This window comes from Phycodurus eques, chromosome 11 (assembly GCF_024500275.1).
Source record: "Phycodurus eques isolate BA_2022a chromosome 11, UOR_Pequ_1.1, whole genome shotgun sequence".
In the NCBI taxonomy this organism is placed as follows: Eukaryota; Metazoa; Chordata; class Actinopteri; order Syngnathiformes; family Syngnathidae; genus Phycodurus; species Phycodurus eques.
Window position 1 is genome coordinate 4,334,105 of NC_084535.1, and position 20,186 is coordinate 4,354,290.

The 20,186-nt window shown below is 42.3% G+C and overlaps 1 protein-coding gene across 2 annotated transcripts in view; it reads right to left on the reverse strand.

Annotated features, from left to right (window-relative positions):
• Positions 1-20,186, reverse strand: part of wdpcp (WD repeat containing planar cell polarity effector) — a 67,664-nt gene that overhangs the window by 21,100 nt on the left and 26,378 nt on the right. For both annotated transcript variants that reach the window (XM_061690917.1, XM_061690916.1), the window contains 3 exons: positions 13,584-13,723; positions 10,594-10,785; positions 2,752-3,361 (listed from right to left, as the gene is read on the reverse strand). In XM_061690917.1, coding sequence (XP_061546901.1) covers positions 2,752-3,361; positions 10,594-10,785; positions 13,584-13,723 — 942 coding nt within the window. The remainder of the gene's footprint in view (positions 1-2,751; positions 3,362-10,593; positions 10,786-13,583; positions 13,724-20,186) is intronic.

Consider the following 20,186-nt stretch of genomic DNA (forward strand, 5'->3'; position numbering starts at 1 on the left):
TGTTTCAAATCGGGCTTTGAAGCCTGTTAGGGATACAAATTAGGTTTCCATGCAAGGGTTTGGTTTTAAATGTTAGGGTTTTTAAATCAGGGTTACAACAATGAATTTGTTGAGTTTATAAAATGCAAATTCGATTCGCCTATTAACACAAAAATATTTCAAAGTAAAACAAACACTTTACACACACAAAACATTTTCTAAAATCAATAACTACCTCAAAAAAAGTGCATAGCCAATAAGTCAAGTTAACTAACTTTTTTTTTTTTAATGTATTTATTTTTAATAACTTGAACCAGAGGTGCTTGATTGTGCTTTTGCTTTTTGTTGTGTCTGTGTATGAGAAGATTAGAAGGCAACTGAATAATGAACCAATGAGCTCCGGTAACCTAGCCGCCAGCACCAGTGTGTGCGCATGTGTGCGTGTGTGTGCGTGATGAATGGCCAGGGCTGATCATGATCCACTGTGACCCGATTAGCTTTATTTTCTGGGGGAGGAGTGTTGTTGGGGTAACCACATTCACACCCATGTTTACATATGAGTTCAAATGAACGTGCGTTCTGATTGGATGAGCCTTAAAATGATCTTCTGCTTTCATTTGTGTGTCAAATCAATGGAGGAAAGTGTATGTGTGATTATTTTTGTCTGTGCATGCGTGCGTGCGTGCGTTCGTGTGCGAGGCAATTAAAATGACAAGCTAGCAATTAGCAACCCCCAAATCCCTAACAGAGTGTGCTAATGTGTGTAAATACATCTGCTGCAGTGTGTGCGTGTGCGTGTGTGTGTTTGTGTGTGGCTCACTCAAGACAACTAAGAAAACAGTAACTTGAAGCCAAGGTTAGAGTTTCGAATTCAGGGTTTGAAACAAGGGTTTCAAATCAGGGATTCTAACCAGGGTCAGTTTCGAATTAGGCTTTCAAATATGGGGTTGAAGAAAAATGGAGGTTATCAAATCAGGGTGCTGATCCTCGGTTAGGGTTTAAAGTTATGGTTTCAAGCCTGGGTTGGCACACAAACCTGGATCGCCTAATTCCCATTCCCAATATTTTCCTCGCTGTTCTTCCATTACTGCTGCTGGTACAGGCCCGCTTTTCGTCACACGTGCATGCCCAGATGAGATATCTCTGCGCAGTCAGGGGGCGGCTGGGTTGGGGGGTGGACCGGTGGGTAGGTGGGTGTTTAGTGGGGTGTTTGTGGGGGTTTGCGCCAGCGAGCTTCTTTCCTCTTATGGGGGGGAGAAAAAAAACATAAAAAGACGTTGGAGCTAGGCCAAGTCTTTCTTCACTCTGTCATGTAGCGAGCCTTGTCAAAGGAGTCAACACAGAGAAGTGCGCGCAAACAAACGACTGTGTGTGTGTGTGTGTGTGTGAGTTTGGTGGTGGTGGGGGGATTATCATGGAGAAAAAGATGTGCAGTCGCTTCCTTCATCAAAACGTTGGCACGCCATCAGAGGAGGCAACGCCATTGTTAGAGGACACCCTCCCCTTTCCTCATGCATGTAAACGCCGTCTTCTATCTACACACACACACACACACACGCACACACAAACACACACACGCACACACACACATACTCTCTCTCTCCTAGGCCCGCCGCACAATGCAGTTGAACCCGAATGGACGGGCCCATCGCAACAAAAATGACAGTTGGCGACTCACTCCTTCACATTGGCTATATAGACGCGGTGAACAGCGAGCCTGTATCGTCTTATGGTGCTGCACATACACTATATTTTATAAACCATAAAAAGAAACAAGTTTATACAGAGAGAGGACGTGGGCGAGAATAAAAGCGAGAGTGTCGATATTTTTAAAAGAGGCTCACTCGCTCGGTCCCATTCACTCAAACGTACCTGCCGTGGTACGTACCGCTCGGTTACTTCATGAACATAGTTGAGTATTGTAAGTGTTAAGTGCTATAAAACACAATAACTGATATTTTATATACTGCATTTTTATGGCTCAAGCTATATCAAAATATTTTTTTAGCGTGAGCGAAGGCTTACGTGCATTTTCATTGGCGAGTTGCCACATGGTGCAACTGAGATTCAGAGTTTTTGTTTTTCGCCGACCGACTGGCCTCTCACGAAAATAGTTGCAGAAGCAATCGGGTTTGGCCTCATCCCTCGGTGTACAGTGGCCTTTACACTCTCACGCACGCACACACACACACACACACACACACACACACACACAGACACATGGTCTTCGCCAATGTCACAATTAAAGAGTGTGTGTGAGACGCTGAGTGCGTGTGTGTTGCCAACACATTTTGATTGGCAAACTTTATCAGGGACCCCGAGGGAGAGCGCGGCCACCGCAAACGATTTATCGGAAAACTGCACCCCACAATGCACCTGGAAGGGAAGGAGGGTAGGGGAGGGCGGGGGTGCGTTCGGCCACCCGGGGCGGTTATTGAATGACCTCTGAGAGCAAGGCTGCGTCCGTCCACAAATTAACTGGAGGAGGCAGTGGAGCTGCCGGGACCACCCGCAACCGAGGACCAAGAAGACTGTTACCTTTGTTAAGACTGTCCACAAGCCAGGGCTAGGGTTTCAAATTAGGGTTCCAAGGCTGAATTAGGGTTTCAAATAAATCTTAGGGTTTCAAATTAGGGTTTCAAACCAGCCTTATGATTTTTAATTAGGTTTTCAAGCCTGGGTTAGGGTTTAAAATGTTTTTTTTTCATTATGGTTTGAAGGCAAAGTTATGGTGTAAAATTAGGGTTTCAAGACATAATGTACGCTACATACCCAGTTGTAATTTCAAGACCGCTAACAGTCCCCCGTGGAAGGCGAGCATCATCGTATCCGGCTCATCGGCGCCTCCTTCTGGACCCGCGGCCCACTGCAGTCTCTGCAGGGGTCCGGGGCAGCGTAGGTGCCGGCCCAGCACGAGCGTGGCGGCGGGGGTCACATCCTCGGCCACCAGCGCCACCTTGACGGGCGCCAGGCCCACGTCCAAGAACATCAGCTCGCCCTGTTGGGCCGCCCCCGTCGCCACCAGCAAGGCTCCAGCCGGATGCCAGGCCAGGATGGTGGGCGGCACGGGGCAGGAGGCCTGTAGGGAGACCCCCCGACGCTGGTCGTAGAGCACCAGGGAGGAGTCGCTGAGGCCCAGGAGGAGGAGGCTTTCGTTGGGGTGATGTGAGCAGGAAACGGGACGAGAAGGTAGCAGGACGCGGGCGGCGGACAGGCGCTGCAGGCGACCTTTGGCGTATTCGTACACGCAGGCTTTAGCCCAGGACGCCTCTCTGGAGGCTTGGGGTCCTGCGGGCGCTTCCACGGTCAGAAGCTGGTAGGGATGAAGATTGCTGAAGGTGCAAACCAGAAGATCACCTTCTGTCTGCATTGAGCTCACGAGCTGAGGATACGAAGGGGATTGAAGACAATGTTAGGGTATCAAGCCTGGGTTATAGTCTCAAATTAGGGTTTCAAACCAGGGTTAGGTACAATTTAGGGTTTGAAGCCAATGTTAGGGTTTCCACTTCGGTATAGGGCTCATCTTAGGGTTTTAAGTCAATGTTAACAAGGGGTAGGGTTTCAGATTAGGGTTTGAAATCAATGTAGGGATTGAAACAAGGGTAATGGTTTCAAATTAGGGTTTTGAGCCAGGGCTAGGGTTTCAAGTTAGTGTTTGAAGCCAATGTTAGACTTTCAAATTAGGGTTTCGAGCTCGTTAATGTTTCAAACAAGGATAAGGGGTTTAGTTTAGGGTTTTAAGACAATGTTAACATGGGTTAGGGTTTTAAATTAGAGTTTCAAGCTTGTGTTAGGGTTTCAAACAAGGCTTTACAACCATGGATAAGGTTTCAAATTTGGCTTTGAAGCAAGTCTTAGGATTTAGAGCCTGTGTTAGGGTTTCAAACAAGAGTTGGGGGCCTCATTTGGAACCTTACATTGGCTTCAAACCCCAACCTGAAACCATACCATTGTCTTCAAACCCTAATTTTAAACTCTAACCTTTATTTGAAACCCTATCATTGTATTCAAACCCACTGTTAGGGTTTCAAGCCTGTTTTAGAGTTTCAAACAAGGGTTAGGGCTTCAAGTTCAGTTTTAAAGTAAATGTTAGGGTTTCAACCAAAGTGTAGTGTTTCAAATTAGGGTTCATAGACAAGGGAATAGTTTTAAGTTGTGGTTTGAAGCCAATGTAGGGTTTCAAATTAGAATTTCAAGCCAGGGTTAGGGTTTCAAATTAGGGTTCTCAAGCCAGAGTTAATTTAGGGTTTGAAGCCATTGTTAGGGTTTCTAATTAGGGTTTGAAGCCAATGTTCTGGTTTCAAGCCTGCGTCAGGGTTTCAAATGAGGGCTTGTAGAAAAAGTTATGGATTCAATTCAAGATAGGGTTTAAAATGAGGTAGGTTTGGATTCAAGTTAGGGTTTGAAGCCGATCTTAGGGTTTCCGAGTTCCGGCCAGCAAAAACACAGCGCCCTTGAAGCCTCTTTGGGACAGAGGAAAGCGTCACGCCCGTAAACACCAGACTGTCAATCAAGGACGCAAATGATAAGCTCTTCATTTTCAACTCAAGGTTAAACAAGCGCAGCTTCTCCCCGAGCACGAGCGATAAACAAACATCATCGTCAAACATCCTCGGCGGCGAGAGGAACGGCCCCAAACAACAATCCTCGGTCAACATGGTCCAATTCCAAGAGTTGACAATTGAGGACGAGGCACATGGATCACAACCAGCTGCCGCGTGAGCGGCTCAACAGTTGCGCGCTCACTCGGCGGAGCTTCTCGGGGAGCGTCGTCGTCTTTTCAAGAGGGATTTAAGCAAGGCCGCAAAGCTCCCGTCGGAGGCTCGCGCTGAGCGTGGCGGCTTTTGCTAAACCACACCGTTTCATTTCACCGTGTGGACAGAAAGATCCATCGCCTCCTGCAAAAGCTGCCCGGCACCGTGCTCCCCCCCCGTTCTTGGGCACGAACTGCCAAAAAAGGACTTAGGGGAAGGAAGGGGCTCGGTTTTGCCTGCGCATGGTCTACTGAAAGCATTTTTTTTTCTTTTGGTTTTTTTCTGCTCCTGGTAATCCCCCCGCAGAAGACTCCTGCTGCTCCCTGGGGGTCGAGGACGGGAAAGTGGGGGATCAGTGCACGGCACGACGAGGGCATCCCCGGGAATGGGTAGTTTACGTAAATGTAAAAAATACATAGAAGACCAGAGGAACATTTTCATTATGTTCCATCTGTTCATTAAATTTTCTTAAATTCCCCTAAGTCATTGAAGGCATCACTCGGCAAGAATGACTGCTGATTGGTGGAGAACCAGGAAGTGAGCAGGGCAGGTTATTCTTTTACCCTCTGTTCCAAGTAACTGTGAGCAATTTTATGTTTGTGACCGTGAGGCGGCTCGATGTTTAGTATAAGTGTGACAGAATACCTGGGCTTCAAATTCGGGTTTCAAGTCAAGGTTAGTGTTTCAAACAAGGGCCAGGGCTTCAAATTACGGTTTGAAGCCAAGGTTATGGTTTCAAACTAGGGTTTCAAGTCAGGTTGAAGGTTTCAAAACAGGTTTAAGGCATCAAGCCAATGTTAGGGTTTCAATTTAGAGCTTGAAACCAAGGGGTTAAAGTTAGGGTTTTAAACCAATGTTAGAGTTTCAAACAAGTGTTATGGTTTTAAATTAGAGTTTGAAGCCAATATGAGGGTTTCAAACAAGGGTTAGGGTTTCAAATTAAGGTTTGAAGCCAATGTTAGGGGTTTAAACAAGGCCAAGGGTCTCCAATTAGGATTTGAAACCAAGGATAGGGTTTTGAATTAGGGTTTGAAACCAATGTTAGCGTTTCAAACAAGGGTTAAGGTTTCAAATTAGGGTTCTGACCTCGGGTTAGGGTTTCAAACGAGGGTAAAGATTTTAAAACAGTAATGGGTTTAAATTTAGGGGCTTTAAACCAAAATTAGGGATTCAAATTAGCGATTGTACCCAAGGTTAGGGTATCATAAAAGGATTAAGTTTTAAAATTAGGGTGTAAAGCCTGGTTTAGAGTTACAAACAAGACTTAGGGTATCAAATCAGGGTTTGATGCCAACGTTCAGATTTCAAATGAGGGTTTCAAGCCATGTTTAGGGTTTCAGGTTACAAGTTGAAATCAATCTTAGGGTTTCAATTTAGGGTTTAAAGCCAATGTAAGGTTATCAAACAAGGGTAAGGGTTTCAAATGAGAATTGAAAGCCAGGATTAAAGTTTTGAGAATGGGTTAAGGTTTAAAGCTCGGTTTAGGGTTCTAAACATGCCTTAAGGTTTCAAATGGTTTTGCGTTGGCCGCCTCTTAGAGCCTCTGAGGCTGAACGAGGCCGATCGCGCCGGTGAGCACCTGAGTGAGAGGAAGTGTGAGGACAAAGTGTCGGACAAAGTGGCAACGAATGCTTAGAGGCGGGACGCGGGCGAAGACAGAGATGCGAATACGACCGGGAAAAACTACAAGCAGACAGGACAGCGAGGGCCCCCGCTAAGTAGCTTTCTCCTGCTTATTGGTTTCAGTGACTGCTCAAAACTATTCTTCCCCGTTCTCACTCGTTCTTCCTCTCTCGTTGGCTGGCACAGCCCCCCCCCCCCCCCCCCGCGTGCACCCCCCACCCCCCCTCGCGCCCCCTCCGTGGCGTGAAAGATAAAGCGGACGGGCCCAACTGTGTGGCTGGCCCTTGTTCACAGCAGTGGCCTTTTGAAGCCAATTTTCCAGCTCACGGAGCAGAGAAAGACGAAGAGAGACGGGCTGCGGAGATGGAGGCACTTGGAGGAGAGTCGAGGGTTGATGGGATGGGCGGGGAAGGGAAACTGGGTTGGGGGGATGATGGGAACGGGAAGTTTTCTCTGAAGGTGTATTGGGTTAGAGTGGGAGAAACCGCAAATTGTTCTGCACACCTTTAGTGTTTGAATTTGAACTGAAGTTTTGGGCCCAAAACAAATGTGCGTTTCTAGTGAGATTCACTAGTGGGAGTCTTTCATGTCTTAAAATACATTTCCAGCATATTGCTTTACACAAAATACTGCGCACACCTTTAATATCCCTAACGACCATAATTGTTGGGCCATTGGGAATGAAGCCGAACAGTAGAGCTAGGGTTAGCGACCTTTAGCAACCGCCAAGCAAACCTCATTGTTGTTGCTAGTTGGACGCTCAAAGCTTGCGGGTATTTACGCATTTTACATTCCAGAACTTTTCATGTCTCTTAAAATAAATTTCTCATGCAGCGCTTTCTCCCAAAAAATGTGTGCACCACTTGTCTCCTAAATTTGACACACCAAAAGCCGTGGGCGGGTCCGCTGAATGTGCTGAAAACACGCCACCGCTCAACTGTGAATCAAATACAACTACTACAAATGGACGCTACCTTGACTATCATCTTTGCGATCCCCACACAAAACAAAATGTTTGCGCTGCGAAAATATAGCCGCTTAAATCCCATTGTGGCTGGGATGTACAGTATCCAACTGGTTCGCGTTTCTATGCCGTGACAACGAGGCGCTCTAAAGCAGCCATGACAGCGGGAAGCCCACACGCCAGCTGCCCCATCGGATGTTTTTTTTTTTTTTTTTCCCCCATCCTTGATCTTCTGCTTTTTTCTCAGTGATGTGCGGCCACTCACGGCCGACAACGAGGCGCTCTAAAGCAGCCATGGCAGTGGACTATCGGAAGGGAAGATGCGTTTTTGGGGTGTAGGGATGCCTCGCTAGTGAACTGCACATTGCAATTGCGCCGGATAACCGCTGATGTGAACGAAGGTGCTCAAATTCATATATAGGGGTGCCCGAGCCGAAGTGCGTCACTCGGCAACGTTTTAGCTCTGTCCCCCCCCCCCCAAAAAAAAAAAAAAAAATCAGGAAAACTCAAATGGTGAAAAACAGTTTAAATCTATATATCCACAACTGAGTACTAGATAGGTCTCAGTCTTTGTACGTTTTCAGCTAACATCTTCAAACGTATATATTTACAAACAAACCTCTGAGTTCACTTTACAGGGTCTTTAAAATAAGTTTTGGAAAAATGGGCTTTCTCCTGTCCGACCTTGAGGCAAATGAATACATGATACGTCGCTAATTTACCTTATACAGTGTTCTTGTAGTGGTGGTGAAATAAAAATATTTCCCTCTTCCTCCTCTGTCTAAACTAATTGTTTTCATTTAAGGCGGACCGTCTTTTTAAGGGTGTTTCTTGTTGCGCCACCACGCAGCACAGCGCCAAAGTAAATAGCAATTAAAAACGGCAAATAGAGAGAGGAAAGAGTTTGGCGACAGATACCGGGGGGGAAAAAATAAAAGTACATACACACGCGCATGTGTCGGGAGGAAAACATTCATCTGCTGTTTACATTTCATTAGGAATAATGCAGCATGTGTGCGTGTATATCTTGGTGTCGAGAGGAATGAAGGATCAAAATCGTTTGCGCATTTATTCCATATCCTTGATATTCATCTTAAGGTCCATCTACTAGTACACTATTCGTCAATTCAGCGCAGTAGTAGAACAAGTATGTTTTTTTTCTATTTTTTTCAGCTACTGCATTCCACAACTGTATGACATTTCTGCACAACTTTAGCATATTGGTGGGACAACTCCATGTTACTAGTGAACCAAAACTTCACACTAGTTGGCATCTGTGCGCTATGAGTGTGCTGCATTATCTTACTCGTTAGGACAAAGGTCGTACTAGTGCACGAACTTTAAGATGGCTATCGGGGATATCGACTAACAAACGGTTTTCCATAGTTGTATAAAAAATTGAATTGAACTTCTACTATGCAGCCTCTTCACATGCCTCTGTGTTTATGTGGGTGTTTACATGGAAAATGGGGGAATATGAATTAAGATTAAATAGAGGGAAAAATTGGAGTTTTACAAATGCCGAGAGACTGGGCAAGAGAAAATGGGTTTAACGCGGCAGATAGCGCGGTGGACAAAAGGGGAACATATACGCGAGGCTGGGAGCGATTCAAGTCGCTGGTGTAAAGCGCTTGCTCCATTTCACGCTGCGCATCTGAAAACACCCCGACAACAAACGCTTTCATTAGACGCAGAAGAGGGCCGCCGTGTTCTTAAAGGAGGGAGGAGTGGGGAGACACCGTGAAGAGGTGAAGGAGTATGATAAACGCTCCCTTAAAAAAAAAAAAAAAAAAAAAAAAAAAAAAAACAACAACGACGAGAATAAAGAGTCGACTCGCAGCATCTGCTTTTGATGATTTCAATATTCATGTGTTGATTGGTAACGCCCGTCCTCGCTCTCGCCTCCACGAGGTGAATATTTAAGAACGCGCCGCGCAGAGTTAAGCCCCTCTCTCGCGTGTTTTTTATTTTTATTTTTTGGGAGCGGGGCCAACTGGCTGACGGGGAGGGGTCCCGCCAGAGGCCGGGAGGATGCTGCGTGTGGGCGTCGCGCTTCACGCCGCGGCGCCGGCTTAGCTGCCGCTGCTGCATATTCAACACGGCCGCGCGCGGAGGTGCGACGAGCGAGGCGCCACCCTATAAGTGACGAACATCCCGACACCCACACGGAGCACACGACTGCAATCCAAAACGGCGCTCTTGTGTTTGTGCGCCCTCAGTGTACGCACAATAAAATAAGCGGATGGTTGACTTCAAGAGCATGACTGGCACTGAAAGGAAACAGCACGTTTTATTTGTTGGGAAATGTTAACCTATTTCTTCGAGACAAAATCAACTGAATGCGTATTCCTATTTAGCGCCTGCAGTGGATATGAAATGTCTACACACCCCTGTTCAAATGCCAGGTTTTTGTGATATAAATAAAATGAGACTGAGACAAATCATTGATGTTGTACGTTCCGTTAATTTGTATTTGTATTCCTGGATTTCTTTTAACTTTGTTTGTACGGTGACCTTGAGTGGCTTGAACGATGCCTATAATTCAAATGAATTATTATCACTCAAACTCATGTTAAATGAGAGTCAGCAGCACACAGTGGCCACCATTTAAAGTTTCTCTGATTAACCCCTCATAAATTTAAGCTGTTCTAGTTGACTTTTCCTGGCATATTTTTGCTTTCTAGCACTGTTATGTCAAAACAGCCCCAAAGCATGATGGCGCCACCACCACTATGCTTCACTGTTGTTGTGGTCTTCTTTTTGCGATGAGCAGTGTTGTGTTTGCACCAAAAATACCTTTCGGAATTATGGCCAAAAAGTTCAATTTTGGTTTCAACGGACCATGACAAAATCTGCCAAACATGTAGGAAAATGTTTTTTTGCAGCATATTATAGCATTTGGTAACTGGGCTTCAGTGGGGACATCTTTTAATACCACAACTACCACTTTGCAATTCGAGGAACCATCAATACTAAAAAAATAAAATAAAATTAAAACAAATAAATAAAATAAAACACAAGTTTTGCTCAAAACAATCAGGGGATAAAAAAATGCTGACATTATTGTGGGCCACCTAGCTAGCAAATTTGAATTTTTTTAATTTAACATCCACATACAATAATCAAAACAGTGCAGCCAAGAAAAGAACTATAAAATTAAGAGAATAGATTGTTGAGAATTTCAATTCAATTCAATTCAATTTCATGGAGCAAATATTAGAATTCAGGTTGCCAATGTAGGTGACAATGAGAAGAATCGTCAAGAGTTGTCACCTTGAGACCTTCCGAGGGCAAGCAGGCGAGCAGGACCAGGTTGTTCCTGTGCATGTTTAAGGGGGTCCAGGGCCACACCTCCTCTTCGTGCTCGCCGGACCTCCACCAGCACAGCGCCACGTCCTCCCGCCGGTTGAGAGCCACGCCTTGGTGGATTCGACGCGCCCACCCTGCAACCTCCACGCTCGTCACCTGCCCACGATACAAACATAAACATTTCTATTCGAGGCGCAACGATGAATTGATTACTCGACAACTTATCGATTGTCAAATCAATCGCTAATTTTGATCATCGATGAATTGTTTAGAGACTTTGTTCAACTTAAAACGGACCAAATACTCTGAATTTCCTCTCAACAGTAAATATTCTCAGATTTCTATAGTTCTTCATGAAAGCAGACTGAATATCTTTGTGTTTCATCAAAATAAGACATTTGCTAACATCTGCTTTTACTTTGGGAAACAATGTGCAGCGCGCTGTAACGACATCTTACCGCATCCAGTAGAGGGCGGAATGTTTTCTGAGTAAACAAGATTTTGGCAGATTTCTACAGTGAAAACAGCATGAATGACAAAATGGAGGGATCAATAATTAGTGCGGGGTGAAAATGAGTCCGCTCATGTTGTCTGTTTATGAGCGGGAATCCAAGCCGCGAGTCGCTTTTTACAAAAATAGTTGCCAGAAGGGTCGAAAAGTCGCTAAATGTAGCGACCGACTCACTAAGTTCTCAACACTGACTCTGCTATCGGAAACTAGCTCTTCTCTGTTCGCAGCCATGTTGTTAATGGAAGCAGTGCACATCAGCTTTGAACTATAAAAGCCGCCACAGAAAAGATTTCCAAAAATAAATAAATCGTTCTGACAAAAAAAAAAAAAATTGATTTAATCGATAAAATAGATCAATCGCCCAACCCTTGTATGAATGCAGCCATGTTACAGTGTGCTTGCAACACACACAACCACTCCCCAAACACACACACACACACACAGTAGATGCACACGTCGCTCTGGTCCAGTGGGTTAAGCTGGAGGGGAGTTGTGGCAGGAAGAGGGGGGCTGAACTAATCCGGCCCGGCAGAAAAGTGCTTTCTGATTATTGCTGACCAGCAAACGCTAGAAAAAAAAAATTATATATATATATATATATATATATATATATATATATATATATATATATATATATATATATATATATGAAGAGATGCGAGGGTGTGTGCGCAGAGTAGATATAGTGTGTTATTATTAACCCACTGATTCCCCCCCCCCCCCCCCCCCCCCCCCCCGTTTTCCCAATCTGTCAGTGATCTCCCATTCAGTGGTTTTTGGCAACATTTTGTTCTCTTTATCATCTGCTGGGCCGCCATCATTCCCATTCAGCCCCACACACACGGACCACTGAACCTCAGATCGTAACGTACTACACTGAAATATTTTTCTAATAAACAAGTTTTGGTTTGTGGAATGTCATTTTTTTTTTAGACATCCTGCTTCTGATTTCACAAGTGACTGCTCTTTTCTTTGACCCAACACCTCTCATTGATCTGAAAAATTCAATTTATTCTGCCTTTTCCCCGCCTCTCTCTCCACTGTGTGCCTGAGTGTGCGCTTATCTTTTTGATGTGTCCTTCCTTCATTCACTCAAACAAGCTTTAGTTCACTTCCTTTAAGCTAATTGTATCCCTCAGCCCTTTATTTTATTTTTTTTTATTTTTTTTTAATTGCTGGCTTCTTGTGTCTTGGCTTACGGTTAGAAACAAAGGTTATATAGTGTATGTAACATTACTACTACGCCTAGAAAATGTGTCTTCTCATGTTTTGTATGCTGTGTGTAGCTAGTGAGGCCATTTTGGGATGATTTACAAAGTTATGGGTTTCCTTGCATGTGTGTGTGCGTGTTCATGTTCCCGTACAACCAAAAAGTGCCAGGAGAGCTCATTATCGTGCGGAGCGTGGCAGACCTTCCCCCAAAATATGCACATGGCTATAATTGAGCCTGACAGAACAAAAGTAGACATTAATATTGGAAGATGAAAAATAACCTGAGAAAATGGAAGCAGAGAGGATGAGCGAATGACGGCAAAGAAATGTTTGCAGGTGCCTCAGGTGTGTAAATACAAATAAAATTGATACGAGACATATCGTGCTCACCCCCGCAAACACACAATGTAAAACTGTTCCTATTGGTCTATGACCTGTTTTTGTCCAAATATCCTTAAAGATCAAGAATAAGAACAAATTCAAATTTAAATCAAATAGAAAAAAATACAAATTTAAAATGAGAAAAACTTGAATTCCAATTCTAAATTTAAAACAAAAAGTATATTTTAGGAGTTCAAATTAAACATAAAAAGTAAAACCTCAAGTTTTAAAAATATACATCGAAAATAAAAATTCAACACTCAAATTCAAAATAAAAATTCAAATTCCAAGGTTCTAAATTCAAGATGAACATGCATTCAAAATATAAATAAAACATTCAAACAAGAAAAATGATTTAGAGTCAAATAAAAACACGAGTCAATAATTCAAATTTAACATTAAATGTTACTAAACTAAATCAAAATATAATTTGAAAATTAAAAATTCAAATCACCAAAGTTTAATTAAAAAACAAAATTAAAATTGCATCTTCAAAAATTCTAATTTAAAAATTGTATTTCAAAAGTCTACTTCAAAATTCTCAAATTTAAATTAAAATCAAAATTTTAAATCCCAAATCATGAAAATGTGCCCTCTACTGCAGAGCCAGCTTTCATTACCAACGTGACCACAGGCGGCGCTAGGGAGTTTCGATGACTCAAGCGTTATTTACCATCAGATGCGGGAGACGAGAGTGTGAAGAAAAAAGTGAGCGCTCATAAAAATTGCATTTTCAAAGGTGGAGGCAGCACTTCATCAACAAGCTTCCGAATTACACTTGTCAATTCGGACACAAACATCTCGTTTTTGAAATATCTTTTGAGCAGTTGCACACGTGACATTGGCGTACCTTGATTCTGGAGGGCGAGAGCTTGTCCGCGTCCCCGCCAGCATTGGCGGAGGAGTCTGGGTTCTTCTTGTTGAGGTAGATGGCGACCACTTGGCTTTGCTTCAGGAAGGACAGCACAAACAGCTTGTCGCCCAACACCGCTGACAAAGGAACACAAAAAGACACTTTACTCAAGTCACTTTACTCAATGTTTAAGATATTTAATGTTCAAACTGATAAACTTGATTGTTTTTAGCAAATAATCATTAACTTGACAATGTGGTTTGGCATTGTCTTGCTGAAATAAGCAGGGGCGTCCATGAAAAATACGTTGCTTGGATGGCAGCATATGTTTCTCCAAAACCTGTATGTACCTTTCAGCATTAATGGTGCCTTTACAGATGTGTAAATTACCCATGCCATTGGCACTAACACAGCCCCATACCATCACAGATGCTGGCTTTTGAACTTTGATTCCATAACAGTCCAGATGGTTCTTTTCCTCCTTGGCCCGGAGGACAGGTGGATGTGGGCTGTATTATACAGTCATGCAGAAACAAATGAAGAAGAATAGTACTTTTTCCTACTACGCCTGTGACTCAGTAAGATGCTGTAATATTTGTCATTTTCCGTAGAGGATAAGAATACATGACGGTAAGTATTGTTTTACTACATTATTTGCCTATATGCGTTGAACCGCAACTTTCGATGCTAACCAGTAGCATGTTAATAGTGTTTTCCATTGTGTTAGCATTAAGATAGCCGGGGCATCCCTCAGGCAAAGTTGTTTGGTTCTTTTGAAAACACAATCGTAATTGTATTTGTTTTATGTCTAGTTTTACTGTAAACCTGAACTGAGAGTGGTAACACACAGATTGTAGCCTCTTTTTCGAAGAATTCTTCCATCTGCCCAACTGCTGCTGGTTGCGAAGGGAGTTGAGTTAGTCGAGGCACTGTATTAGATTAGTGAGTCCAGACCAAACTAAACGATTTGGAATGTTTACTTCTGAGTTGCTGCTGCCTGCCTGTTGGATTGGGAAGCTCGATGTGTCTCAATACTTTTGTTCATATGCAGGTACGACATTTGCCAATCTGCCGCTCAATCGTCTTCTTCTTTCCCATTCATATTCCTGGTTCCTTCCCTTTTTTCCTGCTCCTCTGCTTCCTGCGTTCTACTTCCTCCTCTCTTTCCGTTCCGCTCAGCAAGCTCCAAGGCTTTTTATGTTTTTGTGTGTGTGTGTGTGTGTTATTTTGCATGGAAAACACACTCGATCCTGTTCAACTCGTCAGGAGCCGCATGGAAACGCTGATTAGCAATTAAGAGCCCCCCTCCCCACCTAAACACCCCCACTCTCCTTCAAATTAATCTGTTTATGAAAGCAATTAAACGGCAAAAGAGGGGGGGCGGCAGGTTCGTGGGGGGGCTGTAACACACGTCTCTCAGATATACTGCTTTGAGTTGAATGAGTAAGGCTGCACCCCGAGATTTGGAAATCTAACCCACAATTAACCACGCTGTGTATATATGTGTGTGTGTGTGTTTATACACACGAGCGGCGCTGCTATGATTACACTTCAAATGAATTTCAAATTAATATGCAAATATTCCAAAAGGGAGGGGAAAAAAGGAGGTTGCTTGAAAACGCAGAGGAGCGAGAGACGTAAACCAGGTCAGCCGCCATCAAACTGTCCCTCTATGCCCAAATTTAGGATTACCCAGCATCTGTACACTCAAAATGGCCTCTGGGTTTAAACGCCACTGGAAAATACACAGTTATGACCCAAGTGATGGCTTTTAGACACAACGGTTAATGCAGTATACTAAGCATCTTTGTGATAGATTAAAGGCAAATCAAGTTAAATGCAGTTTAGTATTGATCTCGACGGGTGTCTATAAACGGGATTAGGATTAATCCCATTGGTTCCCAAATGAAGGCAAGGATATGAGAGCAGGCTGCGCAGCCAATGTGGGACCAGGTGGCTGATTTGGGATTAAGAGTCCAGACGGACATGATTCCCCCCCCAAACCTCAAATATACACGCACAGAAACACTGCATGCATGCACACAAAACTTCCATGTTTGCACAAATCCACATATGCTATGTACAAAACATGAAAACCTACTCATAATATTGCATTTTTTTTCTTGAAAAAATACGACTTTATTTATTTAATTTTTATTTATTTCATATTACATCTTTTTTTTAAAATACAACTTTATTCAGACAATATTATATTTGTTTCTTAAAAAAAGACTAATCTCATATTACATCTTTTTTTTTCCCCCCACATTTTTTTTTTTTTTTTTTACTTTATTATCATAGTATTATGTGTGTTTTTCTGAAAGGTCCAAAATTACTGGTAGGTCTTTTTTATTTATTTTTATAAATTTCCTTACATCCTAATAGACTACATTATTTTCATAATATTAGCTCTTTCTTCTGAGGAAATTCGACTACCTTTAAACAAAAACAAAAAAAAAGCTTTTTCTTGAAAATAATACTACTTTAAAACTACTACGCTCTCATTATCATTTATCTAAAAAAAATAAAAATAAATACATAAATAAATAAAACAAATTTATTCTCACATTCTGACATTTAAAAAAAAAAAAAAAAAAGACTTAATGCTCATTAAGTTTTGTTTTTTTAATTAATAAAAGCGCAAATTATTTTCCTCCAAAAAATACAACTCTCAAATTATATCTATTTTTTGTAGGAAGAATTGTTAGGTCATTTGTGAAATTATGCTAGTAGGCTAACGGAATAAGTCTCTATTCTCGTAAAATGTATGCCCTTTTCCCCCTAAAAAACTACGACTATTCTCATAATATTACATAAAAACAAAACGAAAAATTCTGCATTGCACATTGCACATTCGCTCCCAAATGAAGGCCAGGATATGAGTGCAGGCTGCTCACCCAACATGGGACCAGGTGGCTGATTTGGCATTACACCCATACACGCGCTCACACAAACACTGCAAGATTGTACATAAAGCGACCATGTTTGCAAAAATCAACCTATGCATACACACTCACATATACAATAAATGCGCGTGCTCACGCCCGCAAGCATAAACAAACTTTACGCATGTTCGAGCATGCGCGCGCGCACACACACACACACACACACACACACACACACACACACGCACACAGACTGGAAGGCACATCCCCCCTAAATCCATTTAATTCCATCTCTTGAGCAGCGTGTTGACATAAGAGGCCAATGGGCTTAGCCAAAGCACATTTAAAACACCAGTAAATGAAACCGGCTATGAAAAATCACTTAAGGACGCTTAATCGCGGAGCACACGGGCGGCTGGTCGGCCAAAAAGGACGCCGCTAATGCTTTGATGGCGCAAACATATGTAATCTAGCCCTCGGTATGATGTAACAGAAATATGGCCGCAGAGAACGTGGACAAAGTTTTAGAAAGGAGAATAATCTGGCATTGTTACGCCACCAAGGCATAAAAGAGGACCCGGCTGGAACAGAGTGGCTCTTCCGAGCATGTCTGGCGTTTACTTTAATCCGTGCGGCGCAGAAACGGGATTATCTTCTGCATTTGCACACTAAAAAAGGTTTGTTTCTATTGCACGTTGGAACAAAAAGGGCAGCTGGCAAAGGCTGAACTGAATGACGATACAAAGACGGCGGAACATTCAAACTCAGATTTGCTTGAATTTTTAAACGATTTTACCCCATAGAAAACCAACAAAACTGAAATAATCTGTTGCAAAATCAAACCGTCACCGTAAAGGTGGTGTCATAAAGCAGGGTTGGGAAAAGTATGGCCGGGGGGCCACATATGGCCCGTTCCGTTCACCCAGGATTTACAGTACAAAATCAAGAGTCCGATGATTTTGTCCTTTTCTTCCCTAAACAAACAACTCTTTTTTCTAATTATAACACATTCTTTATTTTTTCAAAAACATATAACTCTCAGACTATTAAATATGACTATTCTTGTAATATTACGACTTTTTATCATTTTCTTACACATTTTAAAAATAAGTAACGAAAAAAATATAACTTTATTCTCATATTACATCATTATTTCTTGAAAAATATGACTCATAATATAAAGTCTTTTCTTTATTTTAGATGGAAAAAAAAGATTTTGATCTAAAAAAAAGGACTATTCTCAAAATATGTCTTTTTTGAAAATAATACAACTTTTTCTGAAAAAAATACAACTTCATTCTCATGTCTTTTTTCTTGGAAATATTAAACTTTTTTTCCTCATATTATTGCATTATTTTTACTTGAAGAAAAATACAACTTTATTCTCGTAATAGTATGTCTTCATGATATAATACTAAATTATTCTCATAATTCATCTTTTGTACTTGAAATAAAGACAGCTTTATTCTCATTTTATTATCCCTTTTTGAAAGAAGGCAAATTTATTCTCATATTACATATGTATCTCCATTTCAAAATATTACTTTATTTCACATATCTTTTGAAAACTATGATATTATTCTCGTATTAAATCTTTTTTCCTCAAGAAAAATATTACTTAATTTCAATGTTTAAAAAAAGCGACTTCATTTTTTCATGTTTTTTCCCCCTCTCAAAACAATACAACTATTCTCATAATATGATGTCTTTTATTTCTTGAAAAAAATACCGAAACCAGTGTAGACTCCCTGTGTCCCAATCTTGTCATCTTATAACGCAAAACGCCTGCTGAGGTTTTCCTCAGCCTTTAAATGGTCTCAGTCCGGCTTAGTCGGCTTCAGAATCATGGGGAAGATTGCTGACATGACGGTTGTGCAAAAGACCATCATTGACACCCTCCGCTAGGAGAAAAGGTCTCAAAAAGAAATGGCAAAAGAAGATGGATGCTCACAAAGCGCTCGAGCAAAGTACATTAACAGTGTTGAGAGCAAGGGGAAAATGTGGCCGGAAAAGGTGACAGGGATGACCGCAGCCTTAAGAGGATCGTCGCGCAACGGCGATTCAGAAATCTGGGGGAGCTTCATAAGGAGTGGACTGGGGCTGGTGTCAGCGCATCAAGAACTACCGCATACAGACGGCTGCAGGACGTTGGCTACGGCTGTAGAAATCCGTATGTCGAGCCACTCCTGAACCAAAAACAACGTCTGAAGCGTCTGTGCTGGGCTAAGGAGAAAAGATGCTGGTCCCAAGTCCTCTTTGGGGGGAGAAAAAAATTAAATAAATCATTCCTGTATTAAGTTCTTTTAACTTTATTCTCACAATATTTTTCATATCTTTTTGAAAACAAATTACATCTTATTTTTTGCAATGTATTCAAGTGGAACACACATAATCACACAACTGTGAAATGTGTCTTAATTGCGCGTGGCAAGTGTACTCCGGAGTCTTCCTCCTCTGATTACCTAAGCGGACTAATTTAACCAGTGACAGATGTGAGGAGTGCTTCTAACGTGCTACACACCCACGCAAATCCCCCCTCGTACTCATCCGCCCTCGCTCATACAACCATTACGCTAATAATTAGCGCCTCGGAGGCTTTGAATGGAGCACAGCGGGAGACGGCTGGCCGTATGCGTACCTGTGGGCCCCGAGTGCGTGTGTACTTTACGTGTGTGTTTTACGTCTTTCTTTAATGTGAGTGAACATGCGGCAAACTGTTGTTGGTCTTTGTAAAAGAAAGCTTTCATTACATATGTACTCCGTGTGTGTGTGTGTGTGTGTGTGTGTACTGGTGGGGCTTTATCGAGTGTCTTGAGACCAAGCACTGAGGCCATGTTATGAACAAATAATTGATACAGAAAGAAAGAAATAATTAGCAGATTTGGCCCGCCGCTTATTCTCTGCTGAGCGAGGGCGTGCGGCGAGGGAGGGGAGTCGTGGGGGGAGGTAAGGTAAAGGTTGAGGGGAGAGAGGCGGGACCCCCTGGAGGAACACGCAATGGAGGAAAAACACTGATGGATGCTCTTAAGGGAAGGCCCCTGGACACACAACACAAAAGGATTTGCCCGCAATTAGCGAGCAGAGTCGGCTTGCTCACCTGTGGCACCTGTAATGTGTGTGTGAGACTGTGCGTGTGTGTGTGGTAATAAAAGGACGTGTTTAAAAGTGTGTATCTGTGTCAGGCGCAATCATTGCAACACTTTTAAATAAAGTCTTAAAGTAGTAGTACAGTGCGAAGTGATGTCATAGTGCTTTATAGGGACCGTATTTAGTAACTTGAGTCAAAATGGACACCGCACACTTAACAATAAGGTACTAAGGGTTAGGGGTGGGCAAACGTTTGTGCTCAAGGTGTCACATTTGATTTTGAAAAAGGCCAGGTCATTCGTAGATGGTAAAAATAAAAAGCATTCAAACATACAAGTATGTAAAATTTTTAATCATCAAGAATAACTCATCCTTGTTTTTTCACTCTGCGCTATTTATAGTTGATTTAATTATAACAAATTAATTATTTAAGCAGTGATTCTCAAAGTGTGGTAAAAGTACAACTGGCGTGATATGCGGGCTCTCTCTAGTGGTACGCGTTGGAATCACTGAATTTAAAATACAATTTACAACATTTAAAACATGCAATAGTGTACAAGCGAACATATTAAAATGAAGCTTGGATGGATCATCTCATCATCATCATTAATGTTGGTCATTATGGTGG